This window comes from Myxocyprinus asiaticus, chromosome 1, assembly GCF_019703515.2.
Source record: "Myxocyprinus asiaticus isolate MX2 ecotype Aquarium Trade chromosome 1, UBuf_Myxa_2, whole genome shotgun sequence".
Taxonomy (NCBI): domain Eukaryota; kingdom Metazoa; phylum Chordata; class Actinopteri; order Cypriniformes; family Catostomidae; genus Myxocyprinus; species Myxocyprinus asiaticus.
In genome coordinates, this window is record NC_059344.1 from 65,154,830 (window position 1) to 65,170,259 (window position 15,430).

The window sequence follows — 15,430 nt, forward strand, 5'->3', positions numbered from 1 at the left end:
TACTAAACACAGGACAAACAAACAAAAAGAACTGAAGAGCTACACACCGAGGTGGCCATCCGTGGTGCCATCTTGTATCTTGTAATAGATAGATAGATAGATAGATAGACAGACAGAAAGACAGAAGATAGATAGATAGATAGATAGATAGATAGATAGATAGACAGACAGACAGACAGACAGACAGACAGACAGAAAGAAAGACAGAAGATAGATAGATAGATAGATAGATAGATAGATAGATAGATAGACAGATAGAAAGACAGAAGATAGATAGATAGATAGATAGATAGATAGATAGATAGATAGATAGATAGATAGAAAGAAAGAAAGAAGATAGATAGTCAGTCAATCAGACAGTCAGTCAGACCGACAGTCAGATAGACAGATAAGCATTATCTTATTTTGTCACTCAAAAAAGCATCTTGCTGTCTCAAAATTATTTGCATAAGTTGACAAATTGTGGCCTATAACTATTGCCCTGGTATGTACACTATATCAATATAATCCCCCTGGGGGCCTTTTACCCTGTAGAGCCGAGGAGGGCGGGGCCGGGCTGGAATGAGACACACCCAGTCCCCAATCAGCCTGATGGGGCGCGCGAGGGATAAAGGCGGCCGGGGACGACAGTTCGAGAGAGAGAGAATTGCAGGCAGCTGTACTGTGTGTTTATAGTTATGTGTTTTGTTTAAATTGTTTATTCAATTATTATTTATATTATTAAGCCGGTTCTTGCCTCCTCCTTTCCACTGAACCCCCTTACACACCCCAAGTGAGGGGGTCTTTTACTCCAGGTGTTTTTTTTTTTTTAAAGAAAAGAATTGTATTCGAAACAACCTTCTGTTCTTTTCACGCAAATTATGTTGCTCCATCAATATTCAATAAAAATAAATGTATTTCTTGAATCCTGAGACAATTTGTGACAAGAAAAAAAGCACATTTTCATTAAGGTGTGCCTTCAGCCCTGTTGTACCCTACTTTTCGCTCTATTCTTCACACAAACTTATGACATCTAAACACTTTTACTATAATGCATGACTTGTTGGCAATGCATTTCAATGTTTGCATTACATTATCAACTACACGTCCACACATGAGCCAAAAGTGTCATTGAAGCAGCACAAAATTACATGGTTGCTTCAGCAATAGGTAGGTTTTGTTGATTTAAAACTTGATAGAGCAATACCCTTAAAAATCTTATATGTTTAACTTTTATTTAATATTTAATTTAACTTTTAACGCCAAAAATATGTTGCCACAGTCATGTATTTTCATGAGATCATGAACCCACGCTCACATGTGGGTTATTATTTTTTCTCATGTTCTATTTCATTTTGTGAATCAGTGGAGACATCAAATATAATTTTTCAACTTTAGACTCATTGCTGGTGTATAATTTGTATGGTTATAGGTAAATACATTGAGATCTTCCATTGTGACTATACAGTATATTAGGCTACTTGCAGTTGTGTTATATTTACTGTATATATTGTATTTATGATCCAAGGACTGAAAGGTGTATTATTTGGCAGGTTTTCTTCATAACTTGTGAGAGTTTCAAGGATTAGACGAAACCGTGTTGTTTAAAAAAAATTTATTCATACAAATCTTACAACACTGTGTTTTTCAACATTTTTTATGGTGACCTTGTGCGGTTCCCATGTGTTATTGTATTAATGATCAACACAAGACACAGAGATTTCTTCATCTAAAGATTTATCATAATGTTTAAGTAAGGCTTTGGGCACTGTCAGTCTAAACACACACAAAAATGAATTTCAATGGTGAGGATGTAGTGAACGCTATACAGGTAGCTTGAACACACTACATATAGTGAAGCTAAATCAAATAACAGGACATGGTGAAGGGAGTCAGATTAAAACAGAGAAGGGCCAGGTGACATTAAACAAACGCTATGTGATACGAATGATCCAATTATATAGGAGAGCTGTGAGCAGGTGACTGCAGCATTGAAGGGCCACTAACGTGCCATCTGAAATTGGTGGCCATTTTAAAGACGAAGCAAAGGCACCCAAGCCGCAAGCTGCCCTCCTGTGTCACAAAGCCTGCAGGAGAACGCAGAATTAAACACAGATTGATTTCGCATGCTTGCCCTTTTACACACACGCATACACTAACTCACAAACAAACACATACATATCACTAACAAGCCTAAACACATGTACCTTTGTCGAAAACTGTACCTTGGTATGTTATGCAAGTTGGAGGCATGTTTTCCAATGAAATAGGAGTTTATTGGTTTATTTCCTTTCCTAGGTTTGTCTTCAAGGGATATTTTTTGGTGAACTATCCTTTTAAATCATGATATTACTTTTCAAATCTCTCCCAAAACAGTTCTCACCCCCAAACCCCCAAAAACATAAATTCCCTCTCCAAAACTTGGCATCTTCTCGCCTTTAAATGTACCAGATTTCTTTGCACACATAAAGGACAGATTTTAGTTACAGGTGTATTTCAGATCAGAATACCTCTATGTCATACACACAACTCTAGTAAAAATACTCCTACAGCTGTGAAATTGTTCTTATGGATACTAATGGATGGCTTAGTGTGAGCATTCTCAGAAGTGAGGGACTTAAAGGAATAGTTCACCCAAAAATGCAAAATTCTCTCATCATTAACTCACCCTCATGCCATTTATTTCTTCTGCTGAACACAAATAAAAATTTGATATCTAATTTGATATAAAAAGAATATCTCAGCTCTGTAGGTTCATACAATGCAAGTCAACAGGGTCCAAAACTTAGAAGCTCCAAAAGTACATGAAAGGCAGCATAAAAGTAATCCATACAACTCCAGTGGTTTAATTCATGTCTTCTGAAGCAGATCAATATTTAAGTCCTTTTTTTTACCATAAATCTCTACTTTCACTTTCACATTCTTCTTTTTTTGATGGCGATTCACATTCTTCATGCATATCGCCACCTACTGGGCAGGGAGGAGAATTTAAAGTTAAAAGGACTTTAATATTTATCTGTTTCTCACCCACACCTATCATATAGCTTCTGGAGACATGGATTTAACCACTGGAGTCTTATGGATTTCTTTTATGCTGCCTTTATGTGCTTTTTGGAGCTTCACAGTTTTGGACCCTGTTGACTTGCATTGTTGGCCCTACAGAGCAGAAATATTCTTCTAAAAATCTCCATTTGTGTTCAGCAGAAGACAGAATGTCATACACATCTGCGATGGCATGAGGGTGAGTAAATGATGAGAGAATTTGTTTTAATTTTTGGGTGAACTATTCCTTTAAATCAATGGTCCCTACAACAGGAGAAAGGTAGAAAGTTGTGAAAACAAAACAAACAAACAAAATAGAAATATTGTAAGAAACCGATTTAAATACCATTTGGATCTGTGGTAAAGCACTTTAATTAGTTCTAAAAACATTCATAGATAGAAATTATTTTTGGGAATTTTCAAAAGGGAATAAATGCATGCTCAGTCAAAAGGAAGAAAGACTGGACAGTGTTTCCAAAAGAGGCATCTGTGCAGAGGGTTCTTCACAGAATTTGAGGATGCAGCTTTAATTCAAGTTTACAGTAAAAGGGTTGAGGTTTTCAGAGTATTAATAGCAGTAGTCAGTTAGGTCTGTGCAAGAAAGGAAAAAGTATGGAATTACTCGTGAGATTTCAGCCATTGATGACAGTTGGGAAAACTTCACGGGTGTAAAGAGAGCTTGGAAGGGCAAGAGACGCCACTCTAAAAGGACTACTGTACCGAGCCTTGGAAACTCACCGGGAATTCAGGAGGGAACTGTCTCAGCCAATCCAACAAAAATGCCTCAATCTCATCCCCATCCTGGAGCACACCAAAGTCTATGTCTTGTAGAAATTGGTGCAAATCTAAGTCTTCAGGGCTGTTGTAAATAAAAACACTACACTCTTAATTTCAGGTATGAAAGAAGGAAGGTAACATTCAATGCAGTGATTGTCTTTGAGACTATTTATTTACTCATGTGTTTAAAAGACAAGCTACTGAAGCATACCGGGTACAATCACTTTCTTTATTTAAATAAACAAACAAACAAACAAACAAATAAATACTATATTTTGGTCAGACTAAACGGTTGGTCCACAAGGCAGATTGATGCATTGTTCAGGTGCTTCAGTACAAAAGAAAAACAATATTATTATCAAAATATTCATTTTAATGTCTTCATACATAAATACATGTTTAAAGGACACAGGCGCGATCAGCTTATCATCTTGGTCTGGCTGACTTTTGTTGCAAGAGCTGTACATACAAGATAGTTTGAGGGACATATATTTGAAAAGCGCTACAAATAGGTGAGCCGCCGTCCTTTGCTTCTATATCTCTGTCTATACCTTTTGCCAAGGACCGTGGCCAGATACTTCTTCACGGCCATTTGCTTCCGGTAGCGACTGTAGCTGTCCGTGAAAACCCCGTCCGAGTGACGCTTTGAAAGCGGCTCATTGTCGTCCTCTATTGTGTTCCCTCCTCTGTGTGAGAGTGAAAAAAAAAAAATGACAAAGCGTCCATTATTAGAACTTAGGATCATTAAACACTTGACATTGTCTTCACTTTGTCAACAAAAAAACAAAAAAATTAAAAAATAAAAACATTTCCCTGACAGCACATGCACATCACCCAGACGTCTATTTGATGTGTGTGTTTACATCTGGAAGACGTATTTTTTAGGTTATTTGCGCATCTGCAATACATCTATTAGAAGTTACTTTTCAGATGTCAATAAGACATTCAGCAGATGTCTTTGAGACGTTTATGATTTAGAATGTTTGTAAATCTCAACCCTATCTCACGAGAATTCGTCACAATAGTACGAGGTGCCGAATTCGTACCAATTTGTACGAGTTAATTCCTACAAAATCGTACGAGGTATACACCCAACAATAAATGACGCTTCCCTCATGTCCTTGTAATTCCCAGTGAGGCTTTTGTTCCGTGGTGATCCAAAACGGTGTTTTTGTAAGTTTAACCCCTAACCCAAACCCCATCCCTAACCCTAACCATAGAGCATAAACATAACCATGATTTTAATGTTAAAAGCCCTGATGTGTAATATGGAAGAAAGCGACACTTCCCAGATTTCCGAGATGTCTGTTTTAGATCTTTTCATCTGGAAAGCATCGCGTTCAAATTAAAATCTTCTAAACATCTTAAAAAGATCAGATTTACAAACATTCAAAATCATTTACGTCTGTCTCAAAGACATCTATGGAATGTCTAACTGACATCCGAATGGAAACGTCTTATAGATGTATTGCAGATGAGTAAACTACATTAAAAATACATCTTCCAGATGTAAACACACACGTCAGATAGATGTCATTCAGCAGATGTCTTTGAGATGTTTATTTAGACTGTTTGTAAATCTGATCTTTTTAAGATGTTTAGCAGATGTTAATTAGATTGTGATGCTTTACAGATGAAACGCTCTTAGACAGACATCTCTGAGATGTACGTGTGCTATCTGGGTTATGTGTGCCAGCATTTTATTTTTGTTATTACTGGTGCCAAATAGAAAATAAATTGTTTGTATGGAAAGTGTGAATTAGTGTCCGTTAACCGTACATTTTTTAAATGTTGGTCTATACACAGACAGTCTTTGGCTGTTGAGTTTTTTTATCCTCGCATTACGCTTTAAAGTGTGTCAAGCTTAAAATAGTTTATCTTTTGAAAAACAAAAACTCGTTGCGTGAGCCTTCCCTGATAGCACCCCAGAGAGAAAATGTGCATCTCCTAGATGTCTGTTTTAGATCTTTTCATCTGGAAAGCATCACAAACTAATTAACATCTGCTAAACATCTTAAAAAGATCAGATTTACAAACATTCTAAATCATAAACGTCTCAAAGACATCTGCTGAATGTTATTGTCATACGTCTTACAGATGTATTGCAGATGTGCAAACAACGTAAAAACATTTTTTCCAGATGTAAACACACACACATAAAATAGACGTCATTCGGCAGATGTCTTTGAGACGTTTATGATTTGATTGTTTGTAAATCTGATCTTTTTAAAATGTTTAGCAGATGTTAATTAGATTGTGATGCTTTCTGGATGAAGCACTCTTAAAACAGACATCTCAGAGATGTAGGCTACATGTGCTATCTAAGTTGCACTCTGTTTCATTCAATTGTGCTCCTTTCTGAATTTTTAACGTGTCCTGTGTGAACGCCCTTATTTTCACCCACATCTTTTTAATTCTCTAGAACCGTCCCTGAATATAGCTGTTATGGTTACCGAAAACCGCAGGGGGGCTCAAACCTTATTTAGGTTCAGATCCCTCCCCCCAGTAATTCGCACCCTGCAAACTAGTGTGAATAAGAAAGTGAAACACTGAACTTGACTTGAGGTGCATGAGGGACCCCTGAGAAGGCGCTTTTGATCAAATGCATAGCACGGTCATGTCATCGAGAGAGAAATAGACAGAGATGGAGAGATAGAAATAATATTCTTACCCCACTCTTTTCGCCATCAGTGCATGCAGGTATTTCCTTGCTGATAACTGCCCAAGCGCTTTCCTGTAGGCTTTATTAAACATCCCATCAGCGTGCCTTTCCAATCTGGGATGACAAAATGCCAAACAGATTGTACAACAACGTGTCAATCGTTTTCCAACACTGAGGTCAATTTCAGCAAATAAAACCTAACCTTTCAGTCCAGGCATTTAAAATCTCACTATAATCAGCAGCAGTAAATTTGACAATCACACAAATGAACAAACACGTATGGAGAGAGTGTCGCATTTTGGGAATGCTAAGGGGAAGAATGAGAGTCCGGTAAATTAGAAGGATTATTACCTTTTTGAGGGAGGATACAATAAGGTGTATGCATCATCAGAAACTGAAGGAGAGCTCTGAATTGTGATCTGGTCACTGTCAAAGGTTAGATCCGTTAATGAGTTTCCCTCCTCGTCATATCCCGCAGTCTCCATTCTGTAACAAGACATGAAGTCTTAATTGATTGATGTAAGGTGACTCTGGCATGCAGTGAAAGTAATAATAAAAAGTCTTGAAAGTGCAATTACAACTATTTAAAAATACTGTATATGTATAATACTTTATATATATATATATATATATATATATATATATATATATATATATATATATATATATATATATATATATATATATATGAATAGTGCATATGTACGTACTATATATATATATATACTATATATATATATATATATATATGATAGTGCAATTATGACTATTTATAAATACTATATATTTATAATACGTTATTATATATATATATTATGTCCAAAACGCGTTAAAAAATGTAATTAAAAGTTACGTATATCCATAACATAAGCGAGAAGTAATTCCAGTTAGTAGCCTATATGATTAACCTACTTTATTTGTTACCATTGTTGCTTATTATAAGTAGCTTAGAACCTATTGTTAACTTTTTTTTTTTTTTTTTTTTTTATCCATACCGGATAACAAAATGTTCAAAGGTCTGCAGTTCTTTCAAAATAATTTACAATCCGATAAAAAAATAAATAATAAAAAATAAATAAATAAATAAATAAATACAAATTTAAAAAAAAAAAAAAAAAGACAAAGAAAAGTAGTTTTTTTTTTGTTTTTTTTTTTTTGATCAAAGAAATAAAGCGCGCGCGCACACGTACACTTATATTTTCATTAGCGGCGATATCGCGCGAATAACGTCGCGTTAAAGACAAAACGAAATAAAAAAGGTGCGCTCTTGTTTGCGTATAATATTCAATTTTTTTTCGGAATCTTTTTATGTATAGCCTATATTTTTATTTTTATTTATTTAATTATTATTATTATTATTATTATTATTATTATTATTATTATTATTATTAGTGCCCGTTTTACCGACCATCCATACCACTGTACCATCCTCGGGCAAAGGTATAGAAATATCTTGTTAGGGCGTTAGGTGCGACGCACGTCCCATTTCCGTACCTGACGTTTGGATAGCTGAGAGGAGAACATAAGCTGCAGTGCACGAGCAGCCCGTAGATGAAGAAAGCAAGCGTCGTTTTGCTGCTCGTCATCATTCTGTAAGAGAAAGATATAAAACAGTTAGACTGCATAATCGATTGGAAAGCATCATTATAAGAGCACAAATCTAAGCTCACAACTTTGATCTCGCTTTGTCTGGTGAGGAAATGTTCTGTGTTCCTCCCTGCTGTTGCATTGTCCTTCCATAATAATTGTGTCTCTGAGACAACTAATGACCGGCGTCAATAAAAAGTGCAACTACTCCCCCAAAAAATGTTTATACACTCTAAACAGTCACTTTTAGTCTCAATTTGAATTTTTGGAAAATAAAATATCACATACCTCCGGCAGCGCGCGGATGCTGTCCAGTGGAGATGCGACCACAAGAACGAGATAAAATCTCAAGCTCTCTCTCCCTCCCTCTCTGTCTGCTTTTTAAACTTTCCTACGCGTCGCTTCGTTATCAATGCAGCACTAAAAGTAAAAGTGCATTTCTCAGATCTCCTTAATGAGGATAGAAAACGAGTGATCATTTGTCTCCATCTCTCAGCAGTAGCGCGAGTTTTTAGTCTTCCAGCCTCTTCTTCAAGCCCTTTTCACTCCCCTCGTTAGGGATCATGCCGACGTCATCGGCCCTTACTATAGCGAGATTGCTGTACTTTTCCTCCCTCAAGTCATAAAGTTTATTTTGGGGGCTTAAGCTAGAAAAAAGAAAAAGAAAAGAAAAGAAAAGAAATCTCAGGTGAATACAAATATTTGCTGGCCTTTTTTTTTTTTTTGCCCTTGATGTCAGTTGTGGTCGTGGTCTTTAGGCTTGTCATTCCCTGTGATGCATTGCTTAGTGTTCATTTTCTACTGGTGCTCCTTAATTAACATTTTTCTTTGCAACATATTCTGAGCAACTGAATGGAGAGTTTAATCGGAGGAAAAATGAACATTTTTCCATATTTCGATAGCCTACATTAAACTTATGGTTTTAAGTGTGATTTAAGCACTGTGCACTTGTCAGTGCAGACCTTCAAAGTTGTGTTGCCTATTAGTTTTCTACTCTTTGCATTCTCAATGCGTGCATGCAAACTTGGAGGAATGAATCATCCTGGCGCTCACTTTGACGTCATGTGACGAACTGTGTGGTCCAAAGGTCTATGACGCACTAACTCATTGCATACATAGTAAATAAATAATAATAAAAAAGTGTTTCAAGTGTTTAAGAGGGAGAAACACAAAATAATCAGATGAACATGCTTTTCAGAACAGGTGCAATGTATTGACAGAATAGATTGGACAGTGGCAGTGTTGTCAAACAGGATACTTGATAACTTTAGTTCACATAAGAGCTGTATCTCAGGAACTACAGCTAAGGTTTTGGGTCAAAAGTTCAATTAGACAAACGATTGTTTAGCAAGAGTCCTGAATCTTGGTCTGGAACACCTAGTTCAAAACTGTCTTAAATAGCGCTTTGTTCGTTTGTTTGCGAATTCTGCCCTCCAAACTTAAATTCCAATATAATTTTGAGTCAAGTGAACATAAAACCCAAAAAGGTTGGACAAAGGGTGCAATGGGGCTGAAGGCCCCTTGGGGGAAAATGCACTTTTGATTTTATTTTCCCCTAAAGCAGTAAATAGTAACAAAAACTACCACGACACTTTCCTAAACACCTGTTTGTTACAATGCACTGCAAAATTACTTTTAAAATGTTGTCAATATACAGTACATATAATATTATATTTACGATACATGTTTTATATATACAGCGTATATACATTATATTGGTACTTGTATATATAAAACTAATATATGATAAATTATAGTTATATATAACTACTCTTATTTGTATTAATGGTGTAAAATCCAGTCAATTAATTAATAATTAATTAATTAAAATGTTTGAGAGTTCAGCCTTAGGCACTTTGATCGTTATATTATATTATATTATATTATATTATATTATATTATATTATATTATGCAGTAGCTAATGAGAATTCCTGAAATTTTCACATGTTTTGGAACAAAATACTCATTTTCCTTTTTTTTTCTTCTTAATTTGATACTCAAAAAAGCATCTTGCTGTATCAAAAGTGTTTTCTTAAGTTGACATTATGCCTAAGTATAAGTATGTATACTTCTGACTATTATATACCCCAAGTGTGTAGGGTTAAAGACCCTCTCGCCACCTTTTTTTTTTTTTTTTATGAATTTTAATCAAGACAACCTTCCGTTATAATTTCTTTTCACACAAATTATGTTGCTCCATCAATATCCAATAATGATACATTTATATTTTCAATCTTGATAGACTTTGAGACTATAATAAAGATAAGGGGTGCATTTAGTTTCATTGAACCCCTTTCATAAATGTCAGGTTGAGTAGTTATGCCACTTAAATACTGTAATTTTATACAGAGGTTTACCCTATTACTTGTTTTATGTTTAATTAATTGTTTTGTGTTTCATCATTGTTTAAAGGCTATTTAATGGCAGATTTCCTGACAATAATGGTGGAAATGTTACATTTTTGTAGTCAGTACTTTAAGGTACTGTATATGTGTCTATACATAAATACACTTTCGAAAATAACCCCCAAATGTTTTACTAGAGTGAAAAGTATGACTACCCTTCTGCCTTACTGCACATATAAAATAAAGCATAGAGCTAGTCACACGTTTTCAACATTTTCAAAGCTGGTTTAGGTTGAAATTAACCAGTTGGGGAATTTTGTTTGTTTGTTTTCAAACCCAATTTAATGTTAAATTGCTACTGAAGTGTATTTAGAATCATGCGAGCAACTGATTTTCCAATAAATGAATGAATGATAATTGTTGTGAACTTTCTTTTTTTTTTTTTTTTTTTTTTTTTTTTGTCTAAAGGGCTAATTTAGGTGTCTAAAGAGTCAAAATTCTTAATTTTTGCAATTGCACACAAGATTGGAATCTAATTAATGTGTATGTAAAATCTTACATTTTGGTCATTGATTTTCCAGTTAAATATCTATAGTCTTGTTATATATTTAAAACAAAGTGGCTTTGGGGGCCTGGGTAGCTCAGTGAGTATTGACGCAGACTACCACCCCTGGAGTCGCGAGTTCGAGTCCAGGGCGTGCTGAGTGACTCCAGCCAGGTCTCCTAAGCAACCAAATTGGCCCGGTTGCTAGAGAGGGTACAGTCACATGGGGTAACCTCCTCATGGTCGCGATTAGTGGTTCTCGCTCTCAGTGGGGTGCGTGGTAAGTTGTGCGTGGATCGCGGAGAGTAGCATGAGCCTCCACATGCTGTGAGTCTCCGTGGTGTCATGCACAATGAGCCACGTGATAAGATGCACGGATTGACTGTCTCAGAAGCGGAGGCAACTTGTCCTCCGCCACCCGGATTGAGGTGAGTAACTGCGCCACCACGAGGGAGAAAATTGGGAGAAAAGGGGATAAATAAAATAAAATAAAAAAAACAAAAAAACAAAAACAAAGTGGCTTCATTTTACAACATATTTATTCCAGCCTCTTTATAACAAAATATTTATTTACATTTATGTTTCGTGGATACTTTCTTAACTTATAAGAAACTGCACATATCACATAGCAATTGTGAATAACAAAAATACTTTTATACATATGGTACACACTTTTATATGACAGCTGGTCTGGAATGTGCATTTTGAAACGTGCACAAAAATAGAAAATATAATTCTCATTTCCAAGGTTCTGTAAACTGCAGAGAAATCCCCCTGGAGAGTTAATGGAACAAAGAAGCTTCATTTAATGATGGCAACATTGTGCTTATGCTCCACAAACCTCTAAGGTCAGCCTTAAACACACACATATTTATATATTTCTCATGTATTAATTAAGAGTGGTACTATACTGAGTCAGGCAGTGTCATGGTCATAAACGATCTACTTTTGTCCTATTCAATAACCTGTGTTTGCTTTTTGAACAATGGCTCATCTGAACATATGTTTCTGTTTGCAGTGTCCTAATTAGTAAAGTTTGCATTTCTTTTATGAGGTAAATATGACATTTATTTCATCCTTGGGCAATTGTGGACACAATGTAAACATTTGAGTGACACTTCGTCAAATGAGCAATGAGTAGGTCAGTTTTATTGATCTATTTGAGAGGATATTTGACACAGTCATATTCCAATGCATAGAGACAATTAAACTGTTCCTTCCCTTGATTTCTCACACTCAACAAAGCAATTTTAAAACTTAAAGTGCTTCAGTGGTTCTTTGAAGCACCTTAGATTCAGTAAATTACTCTTTTACTATCAAGAACCATTTTTGGCTGTAGGGTTCTTTGTTTTTTTTTAAAATGTTTTTTTGGAAATTAAAATAGTTCTTAGTATTACAGTGTACTGGTTCCTGGGTTCATAGATGCATTTCTAAAGAATTGAAGTTATTTGTGGGACTTAAAAGGGTTCTCCAATTACATCTGGCTGTTTAACCCTTTAAAATAAAGGTTCCAAAAAAGGGTTTTCACAACAATGCCATAAAAGAACCAGTTTTGGTTCCCCACAGAACATTTCAGTGAAAGGTTCTTAAAAGAAGAACCTTTTTTATAGACTAAAGAAGGTTTTTCCACAACAAAGAACCTTTTGTGCAATGCAAAGTTTCAATGGATGTTAAAGTTTCTTAATGGAACCATAAATGCAGATAAACAACCTTTTACATTCATCTTATTCAAAAGATGGCGCCGCGGATGGCAGCCTCGGTGTGTAGCTCTCCAATTGTTTGTTTGTCCTGTGTTTATTAATTTTTTTTCAAACAGTTTTACCAGAGACGAACTGCTGAACATTCGGCAGCACATACCAGACAATCTTTTCCGAGTTTTTGACCATTCGGACGTTTTGCTGGACATTTTAGTTAGAGGCGCAGCTGTGTTCTTCAAGCACGCTATGAGACGCAAGTGAGGAAAGCGAGCCGGCGCACTGGTCAAGCTCCGTCAGCGCGGCTTTCGAACAGTGCTGCTGAGTATTCATCTTGCGAATCTCCGCTCTCTTCCTAATGAAACAGACGAACTACATGTCACCTGTACAAACAAGGACTTTTCAAACTCTGCTGCCTTGTGCTTCACAAACCTGGCTGAGTGAAGCCATTCCGGACAGTGCGTTACATCTGCCGGGCTTCCAGCTGTTCAGAGCGGATCGCATTGCGGAGTTAACGGGGAAAATGAGAGGCGTATACTGGATCACTGCTACACAACATTAAAGGGTGCATATCGCTTTGTCCCCAGAGCAGCTTTGGGACTCTCTTATCACTGTCTGGTTCATCTTCTTCCGACCTACAGGCAGAAACTGATATCAGCTAAACCTGTAGTAATGACTGTAAAGAGATGGACCAATGAAGCAGAGCGGAAACTACAAGCTTGCTTTGACTGCACTGATTGGAGAGTTTTCGAGGCTGCAGCCACTGACCTGGACAAGCTTACAGATACTGTTACATCATATATCAGTTTCTGTGAGGATACATGCATTCCTACTAGGATTTATTTAACATTCAACAATGCAAAACTCAGGCAGCTTCGTCAGGCCAAAGAGGATGCTTACAGAAGTGGGGATAAAATCTTGTACAATCAGGCCAGGAACACACTGAACAAGGAAATCAGAGTGGCTAAAAGAAGATACTCGGAGAAGCTGAAAAACAAGTTTTCAGCTAACGACCCTGCGTCAGTGTGGAGAGGCCTGGGGGGGGGGGGGGTTGGGGGGGGGTTGATCTCATTTACAGTCACCACCCAGTGTTTCTTTGAGAAATGCAATGGCCTCATAAAGTCATTGACTTTTATCATTATATCAGCTATGTCTGACAATGTCAAAGGCAATTCAGTTTCTATGTTTATAGATGACATGAAAGTGACTTGAGCGTGAAATAAACCTGGCTTATGTCTTGTTGGAAATGACCTCATAGTAATGAAGTGAAACAAGCAGGCCGTGCATAAAGGAAAAGGGCAGTCAGCATCAGTAACACTGAAATCCAGTAATTGTTTTTACATTGACATTGATCTTTCTCTGTTTTTGTGAGTTGTTACGCCATCTAGAGATGAGATGCAGTAAAGACAGTGGGTGAGACCCCCTTTCCAACATGCATCAACTCATAAAATCGAATTATTATTTTTAATTGAAAGGCAAGTAAAGCACCCAGCCTCTGAAAAATGGAGATAAGTTTTATTATGTTCTTAATTTACATCCAAAGTAACTAAAAAGATAAAAAGGAGAAAAAGAAATGCACAGATGTAACAAAACTGACATCAGGTTTTGAAAGGAGGAAGAGAAATTAGTAATAATGTAAAACAAGGACATTTATTAATTTCATAATGTACAAAAACACCTTAAGCTACACACACACACACACACACACACACACACCGTGTGTGTTTGTGTGTGTGTGTGTGTGTGTGTGTGTGTGTGTGTATAATAAAGCCCTTCTTAATATGAAGTCCTTTTCAGAAAAGAAAAGCCCTTTGTATTTAGTATGGAGATGCAAGGGAAACGTAGTGATATACTACCTGGGTAATTAAGTTTACATTTTTCTAAAGTGAGAACGCTATAATATGGTTGAAATCCTGGGTTTGTAAACACTAGCTCCAGCATTTAGGGACATGCCATGTTTTCACTAGTGTATATAAGTACTTTACTCCCAATGTCATATGTGCAGTTTCATGGTTTTTAAGCGACGCTGAAGAAAAAAAAATTCTGAGTTTTAAAGTTTAAAGGAATATTCCGGGTTCAATACAAGTTAAGCTCAACCGAAAGCATTTGTGGCATAATGCTGATAACCACAAAAATGTATTTTGACTTGTCCCTCCTTTTCTTCTTCAAAAAAAAGCAAAAATCTCGATAACAGAGAGGCACTTACAATATAAGTGAATGGGAGCCAATCCATAAACATTTAAATACTCACTGTTTCAAAACTACAGCCACAAGACGTAAACAATATGTTTGTTAACATGATTTTAGAGTGATGAAATCACTTACTAACCTTTTCTTTGTAAAGTTATATCCAATTTTACAACTTCGTTGCCATGATGACATAACGCTGTAAACACTAAAACCTAAAACAACAGTAAAAATGATGATTTAAACAACTTTACAGCTCAAATAATAAACAAGTTTTAACAGAAGAATTAATCTGAGTGCATTTATAAAATGATAAGCTTCACATTTCTGCCTTTAAACCCTCCAATAATAGGCCCCATTCACTTCTATTGTAAGGGCCGTTTCCAGCTATAAGCGGTATAAGCGCCCCCAGGGGGCCCCACAAACCAAGGTTGTTTTTTATTTAATTGTATTTAATTTTTTTATCTTTAAATATACTAAAATGTAATGATTTGAGTCAGGCAGCTGTTAAGACTCAATTAGACAGTTATATGGGGCCCCCTTGTGGCCTGAGAGGGAAGGGAGAATGTAACCGTAAGGAGAGAGATGTAGCTAGATGTGACAGGCATGGGC

At 36.3% G+C, this 15,430-nt stretch overlaps 1 protein-coding gene across 1 annotated transcript; it reads right to left on the reverse strand.

Moving 5' to 3' along the window:
* Nucleotides 1-1,625: 1,625 nt before the first annotated feature.
* On the reverse strand, nt 1,626-8,537 carry LOC127428514 (glucagon family neuropeptides-like). The gene is made up of 7 exons (XM_051676982.1): nt 8,336-8,537; nt 7,955-8,050; nt 6,812-6,946; nt 6,470-6,574; nt 4,350-4,484; nt 3,760-3,880; nt 1,626-2,066 (listed from the first exon to the last, which is right to left on the reverse strand). Exons 2-7 carry the CDS (start codon nt 8,047-8,049, stop codon nt 2,058-2,060), a joined length of 600 nt encoding a protein of 199 aa, XP_051532942.1. The 5' UTR covers nt 8,050; nt 8,336-8,537; the 3' UTR covers nt 1,626-2,057.
* Between the last annotated feature and the right edge of the window lie 6,893 nt (nt 8,538-15,430).

Bases quoted from the DNA above. Each gene is read 5' to 3' on its own strand.
- LOC127428514 (XM_051676982.1), bottom strand. From the start codon at position 8,049: ATGATGACGAGCAGCAAAACGACGCTTGCTTTCTTCATCTACGGGCTG. The intron at 6,575-6,811 runs GTAATAATCCTT...TTGTCATCCCAG, and splicing joins TTGTATCCTCCCTCAAAAAG to ATTGGAAAGGCACGCTGATG. The intron at 3,881-4,349 runs GTATAGACAGAG...TATTTACAACAG, and splicing joins GCCACGGTCCTTGGCAAAAG to CCCTGAAGACTTAGATTTGC.